Source organism: Falco biarmicus, chromosome 8 (genome assembly GCF_023638135.1).
Source record: "Falco biarmicus isolate bFalBia1 chromosome 8, bFalBia1.pri, whole genome shotgun sequence".
NCBI classification, from domain to species: domain Eukaryota; kingdom Metazoa; phylum Chordata; class Aves; order Falconiformes; family Falconidae; genus Falco; species Falco biarmicus.
In genome coordinates, this window is record NC_079295.1 from 64,837,187 (window position 1) to 64,856,695 (window position 19,509).

Sequence of the window (19,509 nt, forward strand, 5' to 3'; positions counted from 1 at the left end):
CCTGCCACCGTCACAGGTTTGACTAACAGTCAATGCTCCAGAATCCAATGAAAGTGATTTGCCAGAGTGGCTGATCCAGGGAGTGACTGTGCAGAAGATCCAACTTACCTAATATTGAGAAAAGCAGGACCGATGCACACTCACCTGTACAGGTTTTCAACCCTCCCCTTCAATACTATATTTAAGGCCACCCCTTCCATAGACAGCAGCCATGTTCTTTGGAGAACTTTATTAAAATATATCCAAGAAGTAATCAAACATTTCTAATGAGTCAGGAGAGAACTGAAGTGAGAAAAACATCTGTACAGAGGACAGTGCTGTAAGTTTTTGTTTACATGCTTTATTTCAATGTTTCACAGTTTAGTCATTGTCTACAAAAATATATTTCTGAAACTCTGAGTCCTCTATAAAAAAGCTGGTCAGCAGCAGTGACCCTGACAAACAGAATGTACCTTGGGACAGTGGGAGCACCTCCTGTAAGCAGATTAGTGCAGCTAGGGCACTCCTGCCTCACCTTGGGAGACTTCTGTTCTTTGGGATTAAAGCTCTGCACTAGTTCTGAAGGAAGGCATTTAAAAAAAAAAAAACTAAAATCCTTCCACTTCTGTATACTGCCCTAAGCTTGGGAGGGGGAGCTGCAAGTCAGTGTATCACACAGGAGACAGTGCTAACAAAGGACTTGGCACTCAGGGGATGGAGAAGACCACACGGTACTTTAGTACTGGTAAATTTTTCCTTGAGCTATCTGTTCAGAACAGCCTTTGTCTGGTGATAATAGGTTCAGTCTATAAGCAGAGGTACAAAAGGCATACAAGCAGAGTAATCCTGTAAGCACAAAGAGTCCTTCTTTGAGGTCATGATAAGGGTTCTGTTCATTTTTCCCTCAACATTTTCTGCTGTGGCTTTAATCAAAGGGAAAATTGCCTTCATATCCAATCACAAGCCTGCAGAGTGTTGGATAGAACAGAGCCACTAACAATGCTATCAGCTTCAACTCCTTAGTACCCGTAACTGGAAACATTTCTTATGATACCAATTTTTTCATTCCTATGCTTACTAGTCACCGGTATATCTAGGTACCAAAAATAAGAATTGAGAAACTCAAGTGTCCCCCAAATGAGATCTTTCCACTCTTCCTATATTCAGTTATTTGACTAATCTATACAGATACTTGCAGTTCAGAAGAAAAAAAAAGAATGTTGCCTCTTAAAAAAAATAAATCTATCTTGCATTGTGCTCTAGAAGAGACAAGGTCAATGTACTCTGATCCTCTGTATTCACAAAGCTCATAACTAGAAGCCGCCCCTTACCAGAAAATAATCTCAAACCTGAACCTCCAAGTAGGCAGGAATTTTCAGCAGCAAATAAGGAAAGAGTAGGTATTGACAGACTACTTCCCCAATGTGGCAATGGGCAGAAGATGAGCTCTCAGTCCCTGAAAACTTTTCCCCATCTGCCCGTCAGAAGAACAGCTTTCTGAGCTAGTAGCTTGTAAAATTTAGATTTCCTAGAGATTAGAGAACGCAGGAAAGTGCTGCTGGTTGTTTTAGGTATAGCTACAATCAACATGCTTCTGAGCCTTAGGCTCCTGGTCAGAAAAAGCTCTCCTGTAACTTATGCCTACCACCAGTCCCAGCCTGATCTGCTAAACCTGAGCAGCCAAGGAGGTATATGAATTTTAAGTAGAACCAGCATCATTCATGAAAACACAGAAGCCAAGAACCTTCACCAAGACAAATAGCTTATCAAAAAGATACTCAGCACTAGAGAACTAGTATCATCTCACTAATGCTAAACAGTTAAAGTGTAAAATCTGTAACAAGACACCTGAAGTTTACTTCCTTCCTATTTTCCTTTCTTGAACTGCTGGGGGGCCTGGAGAAGAAAGGAATGAATCACTTCAATGTATCAGTAGTAAGCCATTATATGAAGGCAGTATTGGAGAAAAAAAATCTGAAAACTTACTGACTCCAAAAGCTTTCATCAGCTTCCCAAACTGTAAACAGCCTAAACAGAGGATTTTGTCCACAGCTCAAGGTGTATTTCCAGTCTGCTCCCAGCTGTTCAGCTTCCCATCACAGACACACAAAAGAGGGAAAAATCGAGGGAGGCAGACAAACTCACAGATAGGGTATGTCTCCCACATAGCACCTACTTTAATACACCCACACAACGTGAACAATCAAGAATTGTTACATCTTGTCCATGGAAAGGCTATGACTAAAGTGTAACAAGATGAAATTAAAGGAGGATTAGGAATTAAGGAAAATCTGTGGAACGTGTTTTGCTGAAGATTCCATACCCCTCAAAGAAGCAATTCATATTCAATCATCTGGGAAACGGGGAGAGAATTGAGAGCAACAGTCCTGCCTTGGCTTCAGGTGACAAGCTAAGAGAGTTCCTTCTCCTTTAGTTATCACAAAGCTCATTCCTGTAAAAAAAAAACAAAAACCCACTGTCTTCCCCTACCCACTACTGCAGATGCAGTACACGCTAGAAGAGCGAAAGTAGTTTGGTCAACTGTTAAAAGCTGCCTTCTTCATCAGCACAAAGACAAGTGGTATGTTACTTCTAGTTGATGCAGTTATGCCAACACCCCCCCCCCCCCCCCCCCAAAAAAAAACAAACAACAAAAAAACCCCCACCATTACAATTCTAACATGATAGATACCTTGTGGATAAACATGCCATTAGACTGTGAGGTATGTGAGGGACCAGCAACTGCAGCTGCAAGGTATTGCTACTTGCTGTCTCCCAGTGCAAGTTTTTCCCCATTTCTGCATTCCCTTGCCTTCTTCAAGTTACACAGACTCCAGGGTGAACTATTCTGAAGCCTCACAAACACAGTGGCCACCAGAACACATTTGATGACATTTTAATCCCTTCCAAATTATTTACAAGGCTGGCTTTGAAGACTGTTACTTTTAACTTCAGGCCTAGTACTGCATAGACAAATCTTTGTATGGCCAAGAATTAGCAATGCCTGTGCTATGTCTGTTCTCACAGGAAACCTTCATTAAAACAAGCGAAGTAATACATAGAGCTGAGCCTAGGCTGCATTCTACCAAGGGCATAATAAAGACAATAGTCACAACCTCTCCAATTCACTAATATTTTTCTAGTATTCCCCATGGCTACACTTGGAGAGGTTCAGCCAAATTAAATTTAAGCTACAAGTCACAACTGAAAAGTGTGCACTGAAGTCTGGGGTTAGGAACACTGAGGGCCATCCCTGGTCAGACAGCTCCACTTCTATTTTCAAGAGCACAAGGACAGTTCCCTGGCACAGACAACCGAGGCAGATACATGGGAAAACTCATTCATTAAACCAAGTATTTCCAAAGGGAGGCAAGGTCACTGCTGCCCTGCCCCAGAGAAGGAAAAAGATTCATTGAAAGATTAAAACTAAAGGGTTACAAAATAAAGGCAAGAGCTAAAGTTTGCCAGTACTGAAATGCATTCTCCCGTCCTGTATGAACAGGAAACAGTCTCTGTAGGGTGTTAAAGAAGGTCCGAGGAGATACCCTCCTACTTTTTTCTGCTGCCAGTGGAGAGGAGAGAAAGATGCTGCTACTGGTCAGCAGGAATCTCTCTGTCTGCATCCAGTTTGCTCGTCTCTCCTGGGGAAGGGGTACGCGGTGCAGAGTGAGAAACGGGAGGGATCCCATGAGCTACAATCCCTTCCACTACTGGTGGTTCTGGTAGACCAGGAGTGGCTACTCCCACTACTGGAGGAAACCTAAAACCAACAGAAACGTAGAAGTTACAAGCTTGTCCAACACAGTTGCACAAGGGCAAAGGAGCCGTGCCCTCACGCAACTGCTGAACGTAAATCCCTCTTTCTAACAGAAACGCTTGGAGACAGAACGCAGGAAAAGTCTCCAGAGCTGAAAAGTAGCAGTTATATCCTAACACCAAACGACACCTGTTCTCAGACAGGCAGAGATAAATCTCGGGTCACATACTAAGCATTTGGAAGACAGGTACAAAATTTGTCTCTGGTGAAAAACAGTGTGAAGCACTATATGATGGTACTCTGAAGGGCTGGAAGTTCCCTCCCCATCAGCAGGAGTGCAAGCTGCCAGTTATCCTTCACTGGGCTCTAAGATAGAAAAAGTAAGGAGCTGAACTAATAAAACAGCTAGAGGTAAGATGAAAAATAGAGTGAAACTCATGAATTGCTAGTGAACTACTCTTCCATTACTTCCATTTTGCCTCCCTATGCCTTCTCCATAAATACATCTGAACCTATGTAGATCTTTCCAGGAAGGGAAGATAATATATTTCCTGCTTTACAGATAGGAGAAAAAACAGAAGGGAAGCAACCCACCCACAATTACTTGGCAGGTCTGTAACAGAAATACTGAAACATGCCCTATTAGGCCACTGCCCAAATATGATGGACAACGTCTCTTTAATAGTCTGCATTTGGGCTACAGGTAAGAACTGTGCTTTTTTTAATGCAGTTCTAATGACATGCACAACTTCTTCTAAATGTTAAGATCCAGACCTCTTTTCAGGCACCCAGCAGGCTTTCTTACATTAAGATATGTCTCGGGCAGGTCTTGCAATGACTTGGAAAAATTAACCAGTATGCAGCTGGAACTGAATATGACCAAGTAAAGGTTAAATCCTAGTACAGCTTCAGAACTGCTGCTCTTAAGTTTCTGGAAAGAGCTCATATAGAGAGTACATAGGAACAGAAACATACCTGCTTACAGGTACAAGCAGTTCTCAAACCCAGAGAGGGAAGTTGGCCTACTTCAGTGGGAACATACGCTTGGAAGCAGTAACTTGCATGTCTCACCTGTAAGCTGCAGCTCCATTGAGTTCTGGGTAGACAGTTGCAGGATCAATACTGGACCACTGAGCTGCTAACAGCAAGTACTCCTTATTAACACAGTTCCTCAAAGCATCAGGTATGTGACCTGCAAGAATGCCAAGAATGACAAAAAATCCAGGACAAGTAGGATGGGCTCATTCCCTGAAACATTTACAAAGGAAAGTAGAAAGGAAATGTGCAAGACCGTTTCAGTCTACCTCCACAGGGTAACTGGGCAGGGGAGACTTGCCTCTGAGCAACTGGTGTCTGGAAAAGACAAGAAACAGTCCCTTCCTTCCCACTTCGGTGATCTTGTGGGCATTATTGGCCACAAACTGCAATTGCCAAGCCTCACCTCCCAAGAGACAGTATGTACTACTCCAGAAAAAAAAGTGTGCAGTAGAACCATCAAAGGAACGATTGCAAATGATTTGGAAGATGTACTAGGTACAAGGCTTTACAACTCCAGCATTAGTTAAAAGATTCTCAGAAGGCAAAGAGACAATCACCAACTTAAGCTCCAGTTCCAGAAACCGAAACCAGTTACTGAGTCCAAGTTTTCAGAACAATCAGCATAATCCTTGCAATGAACTAACAAAAGAATACTAATTCAGCAGCAGCTGCAGAGCAGAGTCTTCCTCATTACCTGTAATAGCTCTGCGGATCTCTTTAGCTGCATCTTCTCTGGATTCAATGGAAGCCTGCTCACTGTACCAGGCAGTGTGAGGGGTGCAGATCACATTGGGTGCGTCTTTTAAGGGCCCCTGAGCAAAGCTGTTAGGGGGAAAAAAAAAAAAAAAGTTTCTCTACAGATGTGATAACCCCATCTGTCCTCTCAGGTATCACTGTAACTCAAATAACAAAAACCCAAAAGAATCATCCAGTGTAGACGAGTCACAGGATAGCAGCTGGCATGCAGGCGCAACATTACCTGAAAGGCTCAGACTCATGCACATCCAATGCTGTTCCTCTGATTCTCCCCTCTTTCAAGGCTTGTGCTAAGGCTTTCTCATCTACCAGCCCTCCCCGGGCTGTGTTCACTAAGAAGCAGCCCTGGCGCATCTGGAAGAAGAAAGATATTAAGTGGGTTGAGAATGAGATTTTTCACGGAAGCTAAGTGAATCTTGGGAAGTCTACTGGAAATGAGCAGGAGCCTGCAGTGATTAGATGAGGCCTGGACGAACTAGGAGTGCTCTCACTGCAAAGCTAACGACAGGGGAAATGCCTGCAAGCAATTCTTGAGAAATTTGCTTTAAAAATGAACAAACAAAACCACAAGACAACAAGGGCAAAAGTGGAACTCTCAAGTTCTGCACTCCATATTCATCCTACTACATTAAAAAAGAAAGAGGACATGAATCAAGTATCCAGCTATACAAAACTGGACTACAACGTCCAGGTGTCTCTCATCAAAGCACTGAAAAACATTCATAGTCTAGTGGAGTAGAGCCCGAGACTGACTTTGCAGTGGGCTTGGGCAGAGAGACTTTGGCAGAGCTGTGTAAAGAAACTTATGCAGTCCCAGCCACACCACATCTGGCTCTAACCAGCAGAGTCAATTATACATTTTAAAGGTAATTTGAAATTATTGAATCACCTAAGACATTATTTATAAATGGCAAAAAAAGCCAATCCTATTCTCCTCTTAACACAGAATTCTATACAGCACAAAGCACAGGCACCCGGATCCACACGCTCCCAGCCTCCAAAGGCAGCAGGAGGCACACGACAGAGGCAGCAGGATTCACACGCTCTCAGCCTCTGTGAAAGCAGCAGTTTCTGTTTGCATTCATTTCCACAGTGCTCTGTGGGGGAAATCAAGCTCCTGCTGCACCTGTTTAATAGTGAAGTCATTGATGAGGTGATGGTTATGTTCATTCAGGCTGCAGTGCAATGTGATGCAATCGCTGTGCATTAGTAGATCCTGCAGGGTTCCTACTCGTTGTAAACCCAAGGATCGCTCCACTCCATCCGGCAGATAGGGATCATAGAAAATCACGTTGAAGCCAAAGGACTTGGCTCGCAGAGCCACTGCCTGTCCAACTCGGCCTTCACAAAAGAAAACCCACAATCATCAAGGAAAGGTAAAACAAACTTTAAAGACAAGATACTGGGATAGACTGGGAGCCTACACTGGAGTTTACTGCCAGGGCCCAAGGTAGTGCAGCCCTGGAAACCCGTAGGATTGCCATAGGGATCCAGAGGAGGTTATTCAGTGCTGATCCCATGTGGCCAATTCTAGTCCTTCCCCATGCAATAGCCAGAGCTTAGCCTAGAAGGAGCTCTGTTTTTCAAACCAGACCTGGACTCTGAGTCAGAGGCAGTAATAATCTGATTACAAGAACTTGGGAGAAGGAATTGGTAGCTTTGTTACTGATACAGAACCTAGCACACTGGGAAACAGTCACCGAGAAGAGCTGTCTGAATGTTCCAATTCTTCTAGTCATTTGAATTAAAAAAAAAAAAAAATCCCCAATCCCATGGCATACACCCAACTCTTGAAGATATCCAGCATCACAGAATAGGGCACTAGCATTCCTTATGTGTGTTTCACAACGAACAGCCGTAAAGTTACCACTTTTTTCAGTCTGTGACTCTTAGGTTCCCAAAAACTTTCACAGTTCACTTTTCAATTCAACAGTTCCCATCACTTACCTAGTCCAATGATGCCCAAAGTCTCCCCACGGATACGCACAGCGCCTCCAGCCACCTCTCGAATCTGTTCTACACTCGAGGCTCGATTCCCTTCACGCATAGCCTGATGTAGCCAAGTAACACGGCGATATAGGTTCAAGATGTGGCAGAGGGTGGAGTCAGCAGTCTCCTCTACTGAGGAGGAAGGGATGTTGCAAACTGCAATGCCTACAAAGCCACAGAGGTCATATAAGATTTTTAGCATCACAACGCTAAACCAACATAGAGCTCTTCAGGCATAAGTGCTGAAAGACAATTCAGTGCTCCAGAACTGCCAAGAAACACAGGATTCATTTCAAAAGCTCATTCTACAGCAACATAGATGTGACCAGTCAGCTTTTTAACCCCAAGGAAATACCATTCCTTCCTTACAAATATTTGATTGACACACTCACCAGGAGAGAAAAAAAAACCCAAAACCAAAAACGAAAAACCAGGCTGAAATGAGAAAACTGGGTCATACAAGTGATGCAAGAAACTGACTGTTTTAGAAGAGCTGCATCCAAAAAGATGCACTCATTCCAGAGATACTCCTGACAGATTAACTGGCAGACTGTAAAAGAATTAAGACAGATGGTTGAGCTCTTTCATGCCTCACAGTCCAGATGCTCACTGCAAGCATCAGCTTCCCCAGGAGCAACAATAAGTAACTCACTCATTAAACACTGAGAGAAGCCACAGGAGCCTCTCTAAACCCATTTGAAGTTACATTTAAAAATAACAACACATAACACTCCTGCTCTACAATAACATAGAACCACAAGGGACCATAAAACCCATAGCTACAACTATCAAGCAAATTACTAATGCAAATGGAGTTAAAGTCCTGGAAGCACAAATTACTGTCAGGAAAGGGAAAGATGGAACACTATAACAAAATCTGGTCATTAAACAACAAAAAAAAGTCAACGGGGGTGGATAACTGACAAAATACCACTTTGCTGCTGCTATCCTTAATTCAAAAAGTCACCACCTATCTAAAAACTAGGAATAAAATCTATGGGCAGTAGTTGAGGGTGCATAAAATTCAGCAATGCATCACTCTTTTGGAAGCCAGTTACAGAGGAGACATTCAACTAAACTCAGACCATGCTCTCCAAAGAGAACGAGGAGAGCGATGGCCACACACAGTCCCAGACATTCGACTCCTTTTCTCTATCAAATCCGTCACAATTGTGCCATAATGCCACAGACGACTCAGAAGACGCGAGGTGGGAAGACAGGGAAACCTAACTTCTTTTAATCTCACTGGTTACCATCTCATTCAGACAAGCCACATGCATTCATCTCTTACACTGCTAGACACAAATTTGTGTTTACATGCAGTATTATGCCAAAGGATAAGAAAATGCAAACACCCAATGGCCCTTTGGTCTGATTTGAAGATTCAGAATGCATAAGCAGCAGTATCTTACCTCAGAATGAACTGAATGGCCTAGCTAAGCATCCAAATAATCATTAATTGTCCATGAAAAAGCAAACCCGGCCATGCATAAGAGTCATCATACTATCGCTCCAAAGCAAAAGTGGCAAGCAGCAGTATGATGGGAAAAGAACTCTGACCCCTTTCTCCTTGGGTTAATGAGTGTGGAGTAGGGGGAATGGGAAAACTCTGAAACCGAATGAATCAATGATATGGATGGTGACTTTAAGAGGAGAACACTAGAAGCAGATTAGGTTCCAAACTCAGCCCAAAAATGTAACAGCTGCCAAGGACATGAGAGCCAAGGACGTTGCCAGGCACTCTTGGGACTATTCAGCTGAAGCGTTCATGTGAGAAGACTCTTTATACCTAACTCAAGCACTAGACAAACATGCACTCTTCCTTTATTTGCAATTCATCTGTTCTTACAGATCTGGAAATTATAACGCCTATTTAAATTTTATATATAAATACCTGCATTTGATTAAGCTTAATCTGATCTGCATTACACTAAGAAATGTTTCAAATCTCTGACACAAACCTAAAAAAGGGGCAGGGCACTTAGATGATCCACTTCACCTAGGAGACTACAAGGTCCAAGGGTCTCACTGCCATGTTTAATGAACAGCAGCCTTTTGTCACCTGATCCAGAGATTTTTCACAGGCCTAGGGCTCTAAAGGGATCAATAATAAAAGTGCTGAATCAGAACCTACCTGCATATAAAAAATTAACAGGAAAACTTACTAATCAAGCATTTACAGGGAGTATCCTGCATCAGCATTTGCAGGCTGCTTTCAGACATCAGTTTGCTCAATTCTTTCCCCACAAACAACCCAAAACCACCTCACCAAAATTTACTGAAACCATATTCAGGTTTCTGAATCCCAAACAGCAAAGACACTGACATCTATGGCAGAGAAATCTGAGAACTGAGAATCTTTCTTTCAAGTCACCTACCAGTTCCAATATTGGTCAGCTTCCTAAAGATGCCTGATATTAAGCAGCTCCAAATCTTTTTACATAAAAGGTTTTAAATGCAGTCAGCTATAAAACAGAAAAACATGAGCAGTGTTCCACATCACAATCCGTTCTGATCGCAACAGAACCCTAATGTTGTCATCATACCTAATTCTGCAGCAGATTTGATGTCAACATTGTCATAGCCACTGCCAATACGCACAATGACCCTGAGGGCTTTGAATTTCTCCAGATCCTGACGAGAGAGGGTAATGGTGTGATACATCAGAGCTCCTACTGCTTCATTCAGCACCTACAACAAAAACCAGTCCAAATCAGTCTGCTCTGCTTACTCCAAGAGGCAGAGCTCTACATCTGAATGTTCGCAAATTTTCTACCCCACCTTTTCATGGATTTCCTGAGTTGACTGAGCATCGCAAAATGCCACCGTAGCAACATCCTTCAAGATGGGCATCTCCACCGTGCAATCTCGTCCATCCAGGAGCGCAACCAGTGGCCGTGCTGGCATCGGGCCATTCACAATAGGAGGCCGTATGCCTATTAAGAAAGTCAGCAGGAATGATTATGTGAAAGACAAGAATGCTGGAACCCTTGTTTGCCTGTCTGACACATCACTAGTTCTGCTATATATATGTGTACTTATATAAATACTGTAGTATTTTGGAAGAGATTAGTCAAAGCAAAAGAAATAAACAGGAAACGAATGAAGGGAAACGAAGCTAGTGAAAAGAAACCAAAACTCTTCCACCACTATAAAAGAAAAATAAAACATGGTTTATCAGCAACGAGCTAGTAGAGGCGGTCCACGCAGAAGCGTGCCACCTTACCCTGGGCTGCCGAAACTAGACACAGAGCCCTTCGGGCCCGCCGCCCCCCAGCCTGCCCCCCCCAGCTCAGCACCCCGGGGCACCAGCTCCGTTTCCTCCCCAGGCAGCACCGCAGCGGGTACGTCCACGGCCCCGACAGTCACGGGCAGCCGCCCCTCTCCGGCGGCGGGCGGCACCGAGCCCCCGGCAGGCGGCAGGCCTGCGGGGCCCTGCCGTAGAGGCGCGGGTGGAAGCCCACCGCCGGCAGCGGGAGCGCTGCAGCCCGGCTGGGGGAGCGGCAGCCGGGCCAGGCTCCCCGCCGCACCCCGTCCCGCCGCCGCCGCCGGGCCCCGGGCCGCCGCCGGGCGTGGCCCCACGCGGCGCCCGCCCCGCCTCACTCACCTTCGCAGATCCGGTCCAGCCGCTGCCGCTTGACTTTGTGCCGGTCCATGGGCCGCACCGTGCCGCGCCGCCCCTCAGCGCTGCCGAGGGACACCCCGTCACTCGCCGCCGCCGGCTCCCGCCGCCCGCGCAGCCGCCGCCGGCTCCCGGGAGGAAGCGGAAGGGCCGGGCCGCAGCCCCGTGCCGAGCGGCCCAGCCGCCACAGAGGCGCCGCAACTTGGGGCGCCGCTCGCTTCCGCTTCCGCTTCCGGGCCGCGCCCCGCCCCACAGGCCTTCGCGGCGGGGCGGCAGCTCTCCCTGGGCGCAGCCGGCTCAGTGCCGGGCGGCTCCCGCGGGAGCGGCGTGTGCGCCTGGGGGCGGGAAAGCAGCGCCGCTGCCGGCCGGAGAGCTGCCCCCCGAGGGCCGACGGGCGGCGAGGCCTAGCGGGCGGGTGGGCGCTCTCCGCTGCCCGTGGACTCCAGGAGCGCCGGTGCGGGGCAGGGAGCGGCCTGCCGCCGCGGGGAGATGCCTCTGGGAGCCCCGCTGCTGGGGGGGGGGGCGGTCACGGTGCTCTCCCACCCCGCAGGCCCGCACAGCGGTGGGAGAAGCTCCGTGGCTTCGTGCCTCCCTCCAGGCCGCGGATTCGGCAGCGACCAGGCTGGCAGGCGTGGGACGCGCGGCACCCGGCCATGTCGTGTCGGGGGCATCCTTGCCTCTGCCCTCGCTGTGCTCTGAGGCAGGAGCCTGAGCCCTCCACACGCGAAGACAGAAAGCACAGGCAGACTTACCTGTTGCCCCTGCCCCTTTAGTCATCCACCACCACCTCATCTGGATCGTCTGGTATTAGTTGAGTGTGTCCCTGTGTGCGCCTTGATGTCGCTGTATCTCAGCACTTCTGGCATGGAGGCGCATATTAGAAGGGCAAGAATCAAAAGCAGCAGTGCAGTCTGTAAAGATCTGAGACGTCTCCAGTTCTCAGAAACTTGACAACAGGGAATTCCCAGCCTAGGCAGAGGCTGAAGAAGGGGGAACTGTTCATAGGGAACTAAATTCTCCAAAGTAAAAGAGTACTCAGCAGACGTTTGAGAGGCAAACTTGCTATTCAGAGAGTTGTGTCTTGGCTGCAAGGAGTCAGCCAGGAAGGATGGTTACAAAAGCCTGCCTTGCCTGGAAGGTGGATCCTGGGATATAGCTTCAGGCCTTCCTGGGAAACTGTCTGTGTGAGACAAAACAGGGAGCCATGCAAAACAGCTTCTGTTTTGCCACCTTTGCAGCCGTATCTCCCACACTTGTCCCGTGGTCCTGGGAGTAGATCAGCACTACAATACCCTTTCCAGCATCTCTGCATCCCATCTCTTGATATCCTGCACCTACCTTGCCACCAAGTGCGTCATGCTGACTGCCTCTCCTGGCAGAAGGTTTGACCCCAAGTGTGTGCTGACTGACATCACAGCACAGCTCCCTTAGCTAGCCACAACTACTCATGCTTCATGCAGGAATGAGCCGCACAATACCACAAAGTAGGCTCATTTTCTAGCTCACCAGCTATCCCCACAACAGTATCTGTTTCTACTGTTACCCAGTGCCCACAAAGAGCTGTTACTGGTTATTTCTAGACATGGGTCCCTTAAATTGCCTTAAACAGAAAGTTTCCTTCTGACCAAGCAAGAAAGGATGCAATCCCTGAGATAGGTGGGCTACCAAAGGACGTTACACAAATGGGGCAAGCCTTGGGAGGTGGGACAGCGTGAGGACACAGACCAGACAAGCCTTCCTCACTCCAGCTTACATTCTGGATATACAAAACTTACTGTTTTTTCCCTTAACAAAGCATTAATACACATCAGTTAGAGTTTGGAGCTGAAAGAGGAGAAACTGAGCACAAAGGACTTTACTGAGTAAGTGTGCACACAAGCCTGAGCGCACCAAGCTGAAGCGCAGCAGGTGCCACAGTCACCGCCCAGCGCCCAGAAATCACAGGGCCCTGCTGCTGCACCGTCACTTCCCAAAGAAACCTGTTTTGGCAACGTGCTGAAAAGCTGGTGATCTTGGTTGCCTACTAATGTCACCAAACCCTCAAATGAGGAAATACGAGCGAGCTGCAGCCCTGGACAAGGGTGACACAGACGGAACCTCTCCCCATGCTCCCGCCCGCCTTCGCCCCGCCTTCGCCTGGCCCGGGCCACGCCCCCCGTCGGCTAGGACGCTGATTGGCTCGCTTACCGCCCAGGACCGCAACACCCCGCCCACGAGGCTGCCGGCCCCTGAGGGGCTGTCCTGGAGTGACGTGCTCGCAACCCAATGGGAACGCTCCTCTCCCGCCGTGCCCCTCGGCCGCCACTACCGCCCCCTAGCGGCGCCTTGGCGGAGCTGCCGCTGTCATCGTTGGCGCGGGGCCGGGGGGACCTCAGCACCATGCGCCCCGTAAGAGCAGGGGGCCCGGCCGGCCCGAGCCGCCGCTTCTCAACGTGTGAGAGCTTCCCCGGTGAGCAGCTCGGCATGGCGGCAGGCCCGGCGGCAGCGTTGCAGTGAGGGCACACCCGGGAGGAGGGCGGCGGGGGCCGGCTCAAGCTGCCGTGCCTGCGTGGCCCGGCGGGCGGCGCTGCTGCACCGCGGCGGGAGCGGGCACTGGTACGGGCACCGGTACGGGCACCGGCGGGAGCGGGCACCTTACGGCCGGCCTGGCCCCCGGGGCTGGGATGAGGACCGACCCCTCCCCCGAGGCGGCAAGGCCGGGCCGGCCTGGGGCTCTGCTCTCCCCCGGGAGCCCCGTGCGTGGTGCTCAGCGGGCAGGGCCGGTGCTGGGCGCCTTGGTGTCCCCGCAGCAGTCCGGCCTGCCCCGCCGTGCCGCCCGCTGCCGGGCAGGGCCCGGGGGTCCCGCTAGAACCCCCTCCACTCCGTCACACACCATCTGGACCGCGGGGATATGGCGTGTGAGCACAGCTGCAATGGTGCCTCAGCTATTGGCACAGCTTCCCTGCAGCATCAGTTACTTACAAATTAAAAATCCCACCACCACGGCAGTGTCCGTATACTGCTGCGAAAAAAACCCGGACAGCTCTACCCGCTTGGCTTGCACACGGAATGGGGGAGGCGACCTTGCCTGTTTGGTGGTCTGCAGCACCGCTGCGGCGCTGAGTGACACCGTGAGGCATCCTCCTGGACTGCCTGCAGGATGCTGTGGACAGCCCTCATGGCAAGTACTTGGTTGGATGCTTAAAAAGAACAAGAGGGACAGGAGGGAAGAGAAGGTTCTTCTGAGGACAGACAAAGAAACTGGAAATCCTGGCAACCTTGTTGCTAGGGGCAGAACTAGTAAAGAAAGCCTCATCCATCTGGACATAGCAGCTCTGTGCCATGGTCCAAAGTCCTGCCATGTGGGAGCGGCTGGTACCTGAGTCTTTCCTGGTAGTCTCTAAAGCACTTAATGCTGCTGATAAGGTGTAAAGTAAACAGCCCCTGTGCTGCTGCCCTGCCATGTGCCCATCTCTTTTACAAGCCAAGAGGAGAAAATGTACATGAGTGATTAAAACAAAAACCTACTGCAAGCAGCTGGACCCTGCTGCCTCCATTTCTGTCTTCCACAGCACTGAAAGGTAGCAAAGGTGGCAGCAGGGTGGGACCACTGATCTTTGCTGCCCGATGTGCCTTGGAGTCCCCTGTCTCATGGCTTGAATGAATGGAAACCCCGTCCATTTCACTGCAGAAAGCAGCTGTAGGGATGCTCCTAAATCAAGGGGAAGTAATCTAATACATATTCTGTAACTTGATTGCTCTCATACCTGTTTAAGTACCTTGCCAACCTACAGGAACAGTAAAATCTTGGTTTTGGTTCCATTATTTTTCTGTCTGTTACCATGTTCAGTATAGTACATGGCTCTGAACAGCTGCTACCCCTGAGGCCTGGGTCTGTCTTGCCACTGCCAGACCCACTGTCCTGTATGCTGATTCAGCTTCACTTGAGACAAGGAGAGAGCAAGTAGCAGATCGGACAAGATGCATCATGGATCCGAACACCAGGATCAGAGCAATGGGCTCACAGTGCATCACTGAAATGTCTTTGAATCAAATCTAGTACTATAACGCATTATTAAAGCTACTTACTTTTCCTGTGTTCCTGTCTCTGAAAAAATTTAGACTTAAGGTAGTAGAGCAGTGCTGTTCTAAGGAGCTCCTTTCTTCCCTTGAGGAAATACTGTGGCTTTCCTTTTACGAATAATTTTTCTTCTGAGCTGCTCACTACCTGGATGACTTTTGAACCTGCCACCGAAGCATGCACGTGTTAACCATTGCCTTGACTAGCTGATGGGAAGGGACTTAGTCTCTAACCCAAAACCCGTGTGCTAGGCAGTACTTCAGCCAACACAAGAGCGAGTCAGCTGTGGCTTTTTCTACAAGTTTGGATACAGAATCTAACACATCTCTGGGTAACCTGTTCTAGCACTGCGCCAGCGTCCCAGCAAAAATGCTTTTCATAGTATCCAGCCTGAGCAGCCCAAGCTGGAAACTGTGGCTATCATCACTTCTCACATCACCTGCTGTTGTCAACATGAATTTGGGTTTGTCACCTTTGCAACCTTCAGGTAGCTGTAAGCTGATAACAGATCACCCCTGTAACTCACTTTGCCAAGCAAATGAGCCCACTCCGTTAACCTCATTGCAGGTCACATGCTGCCATCTTGGTGTCCCTCCACGGGACCGTCTCTAGTTCCTTCACACCCCTCTGGAACTTCAGGGGATGGGACCTGTGCACAGGAGTCCAGGTGTGGCCACACCACTGCTAAGTAGATGGGAATAACTTCCTTCAGTCTCTGGCCACAATCATCCTAATACAGTGTGGTGTGTGGGTTGTCTTACTCAGGATCAGCATTTACTGGTATCCATGGCAGCTTCCCAGTCCTTCCGGTGGGGCTGCCCCTCAGCCAGTCAGTCCCCAGCCAGACCAGGTGCACAGGGTCACTCTGCTCTGTTACAGAACTCCACTGTCCTCCCCAAACTTCGCAAGGTGCCTGTTGACCCAGCCTGCTCATTCCTCACTGTCCTTCTGTTGTTCAGCATGTCAACTGCTCACCCTAAATTATCATCTTAAATTTACCAGTTCCTTTTTCCTGTAGGATGACTTACTTCACCAAAGAGACAGTCTATCCATTAAGCTATATGACCCTACCTATCCAGACAGACACCTAAATGTCTGATCTTCCTGCTGCGAACCACACTGAAGCTAACAATACAAGAGCAGCTCTGAGTGCTTTATTTGTAGGAACAAAAAAATAAAAACCGAGCCAGAAGTGGCCAAATGCCACAGGCACTGAAGCAGAAAGTTATGGGTAGCTGCTGTGGATGTCAGAGCCCTGAACCTCCTTTAGCAATGAGCAGCCAGAGCTGTTCAGGGCACTAGCACTCATGCTAGGAAATGAAAGAGTTTTTATTTGGTTTTCTATGAATATAGACATTAACTCCTGCTGGGCTGTTTGCATTAGGTTAATATTTCTGGAGTGTACAGGTGTTAATATGAGCTGTGAGTCTCTGCTGTCTGTCTCTAGCCCTGTAAAGAACAGTGTGGCGCTGTAAATATTAGCCCAGGCACAGAAGTGTTTGCACGACCCTCCTCTGTGCTACCTTCTGGGGTAGTACTCCAACAGTACTCCCTACAAGTGGCCCAGGCTCAGCCATCAGAGCCTCAGCATCTTCTGCACTGTGCAGTAACATGCTCTGGTTTTGACTCAAGAAGGGTTGTAGCGATCAAGTCCCGAAAAAAATGGCAGAAGCACCCATGTGCTATAATCTTAAGATTAGTACTAGACAAAATAAGGTACAACTAAGTAACTCAGCACATACTGGTAACAAAATACTTGCTTGGTCAAACCCACTCTTCGCTGGCTGTGGCAGTCGCAGGTGTAGAGATGCCTAGCACATCACTGGGACTGCTACTCACTTTAATACAGTGATACACAGTCATTTCAGAGGGAAGCAAATGATGTGTGCTCTCCGTTTGTTTGTTCAGAAGGGCTCCCCAGCAATGGAAAGGACTGTCCATCGCTGTGGGTTTGAACAGAAGAGGAAATGAAAACTATCCTCCTACAGCTACTATGGGGATCTTCCTGCCGTCACCACAGAGAGGAAACAGCACCAGCACGGGGAATAGATTTCCTGTTTTGTGGGGGATCCCGTGTGCACCTCATTATCAGCCTATAATAAGACATAACATAGATGCGGCCTGCCATGCGTCCAAAACTGCAGAATGAGTTCTTAATGTGCTAGAGGAAAATCTCTTCATGTGCTGTATCAGGTCCTTCGTAGCCTGAAAGCAATATGAAGAAGATGAACTGCAACGGCTCCAATGAATTTCAAGAACATGAGGTTTGGTGTTAATGTTTTCCATCAGGGGCAGCTGGCCTGTAATCTGCACTGCAAGGACCAGAGTATCCAGACTCATAAATGATAAAACAACAGCGCGGCCTCCCCAGTGCCCAGCACAGGGGACGGTCACTGCCCTGGGCCAGCTGGCCACACCGTTTCAGATACCAGCCAGGATGCTGTTGGCCTCCTCTGCCACGCCGGGGGCTCATGCCCAGCCGGCCGTCAGCCAGCCCCCCAGGCCCTTTCCCTCCGGGCAGCTTCCCAGCCGCTGTGCCCCACGGGCAGGGCCCAGCACTGGGCCGGGGTGCCCCTCACACAGCTGGGCTCAGCCCCTCGCCAGGCCTGCCCAGCCCCCCTGCAGAGCCCCCAGCCCCCCGGCTCATCGGCGCTGCCACCAACTTGGCTGTCACTTGTCACCACAGAACCTGCTAACACCACCAACTATAAATCAGCCAGGATCTGTATGAACCTGTGAGGAGCAGCAAAGATAACAAACCCCATGGAACTGGTGCTAAAAGCTGCGGAAATCTGATCAGAGTTGATCGCTGTTTCTGCAGCTGTTTGAGAAGGTCAAAGGCCTGGACCTTGCACAGCATTAGAGAAGGCGATTCCTGAGACATTGTACACTGCGCTGGTAGATGACCCCTTAGGTCAGAGCTGGCCTCACAATTTCAGATGGAGAGAGTGATGAAAGCTTTGGTCATGAGAGACTGGCAATTATTCAACTCTCTGAGACCTGTAATGAGGTTACGGTGCAGCTCTGCATGTGTGTGGGGAGGGAGGAAAAAAACCAAATAACCTTGAAAGCTATGGGTCCCAGGCCAAGATACATATAAATATGCAAAAATCCAGAAAGGGACCATTCCACCGCAATCACAGGCTGTGCTGACTAGAGAAGTGTAACAAATTGGCCAGCCCTTCGCTGGACATTAAGTTCAAGTTCCTCCACTTGGCCACCTGCCAAGGCAACCTGAAAACGCTGCCACAGCGTTCAGCTTTCACACAGAAGGAAGAATTTTCCCTTTCCTTGCTTATCTGCTGCAGGGCATAATTCAGCACTGAGTTAATGGGTCATTTCAGTGGGCTTTGGGGGAAGATTTATAATTGCAGAATCAGGAAAACAGCCTGGAAACGAACTTGAAAGATCCTATTTTCTCACACTGAGCTGGACTGACCTTTTAGAGCTGTTCTTGAAGATCTCTTCTTTTTCTTCCCTCTTCGCAGAAGTTGTTATCCTGTTGTAGAAGAAATTGTATTGGTCCTTGACAAATCCATCTGGGAGACAAAAGGCAACCCTGTTATTTTCCACATGCTAACAGATTGTTTATGCATTCCAGACTTTTCCTAGAGCTTGAAGTTAAGATTGATTTATATCCTTTCCTTTCTCAAGGCACACATGCTCTTTTCTCCAGGCTTTCCTTCTGTGACATGCTGGCTATCAATTCACTGAGTTTACTGAAATCTGTCTTTGCTTAGAAGGAGTGTGAAAACAGCAAAATAGAAACAACAGCCTAAGGATCACAAACTGACAACCACCACCATCCAAATTGCCCTCTACATTAGTATTTTTAAAAAGTTATACCTGTCAGCGGCAATCAGGTCTAGCAAAGCTTCCTCTCCCGTGGCTGTCATCCTCTTCTGTACCAAGAAAGTCAGTGACACATTCCACAAACATCCCGTACCACCGGTACCCCTGTAGCAAGGGATGCCTGGGCAGGTACAACCTCCCACTGCTGTGCGCTGGACGGTTCTGCTTGGGTTTACCACCAGGCAGCCCAGAACACAAACAGCAGTGCCTGGTTTTCTTCCCTTTTAACAATCCCTCAAATTGCATTGAGAAGATCCTCCTGCAGTAACAAAGCAAGTACACAGGTGCATGACATAGAAGGCAACATCTCTTCTGCTGCTGCTGCCTGTCATTCCTCACAAGTTGCACATTAGTGCATTAATATTGCAGCCATAGTAATAATCCAACCAGGTCTCTTCTGTGTCACAGTTATAATTTGGATTATGATTAAAGACTTTCAGATCCACTTGTTTATTC

The 19,509-nt window shown here is 48.3% G+C and overlaps 1 protein-coding gene across 3 annotated transcripts; it reads right to left on the bottom strand.

Moving 5' to 3' along the window:
* Positions 1–212: 212 nt before the first annotated feature.
* LOC130154201 (C-terminal-binding protein 2-like) lies at positions 213–12,047 on the bottom strand. 3 transcript variants are annotated; one of them, XM_056350067.1, is made up of 10 exons: positions 11,894–12,047; positions 11,127–11,206; positions 10,301–10,455; positions 10,066–10,210; positions 7,478–7,684; positions 6,657–6,871; positions 5,754–5,884; positions 5,469–5,596; positions 4,808–4,928; positions 213–3,739 (listed from the first exon to the last, which is right to left on the bottom strand). In XM_056350067.1, the coding sequence occupies exons 2-10, from the start codon at positions 11,173–11,175 to the stop codon at positions 3,571–3,573; spliced, it is 1,320 nt and encodes a 439-aa protein (XP_056206042.1). In that variant the 5' UTR covers positions 11,176–11,206; positions 11,894–12,047; the 3' UTR covers positions 213–3,570. The 3 variants fall into 3 exon arrangements, with proteins under 3 accessions (XP_056206042.1, XP_056206043.1, XP_056206044.1); XM_056350068.1 differs by lacking the exon at positions 11,127–11,206 and having other exon boundaries at positions 11,894–12,044; XM_056350069.1 differs by lacking the exon at positions 11,894–12,047 and having other exon boundaries at positions 11,127–11,360.
* Between the last annotated feature and the right edge of the window lie 7,462 nt (positions 12,048–19,509).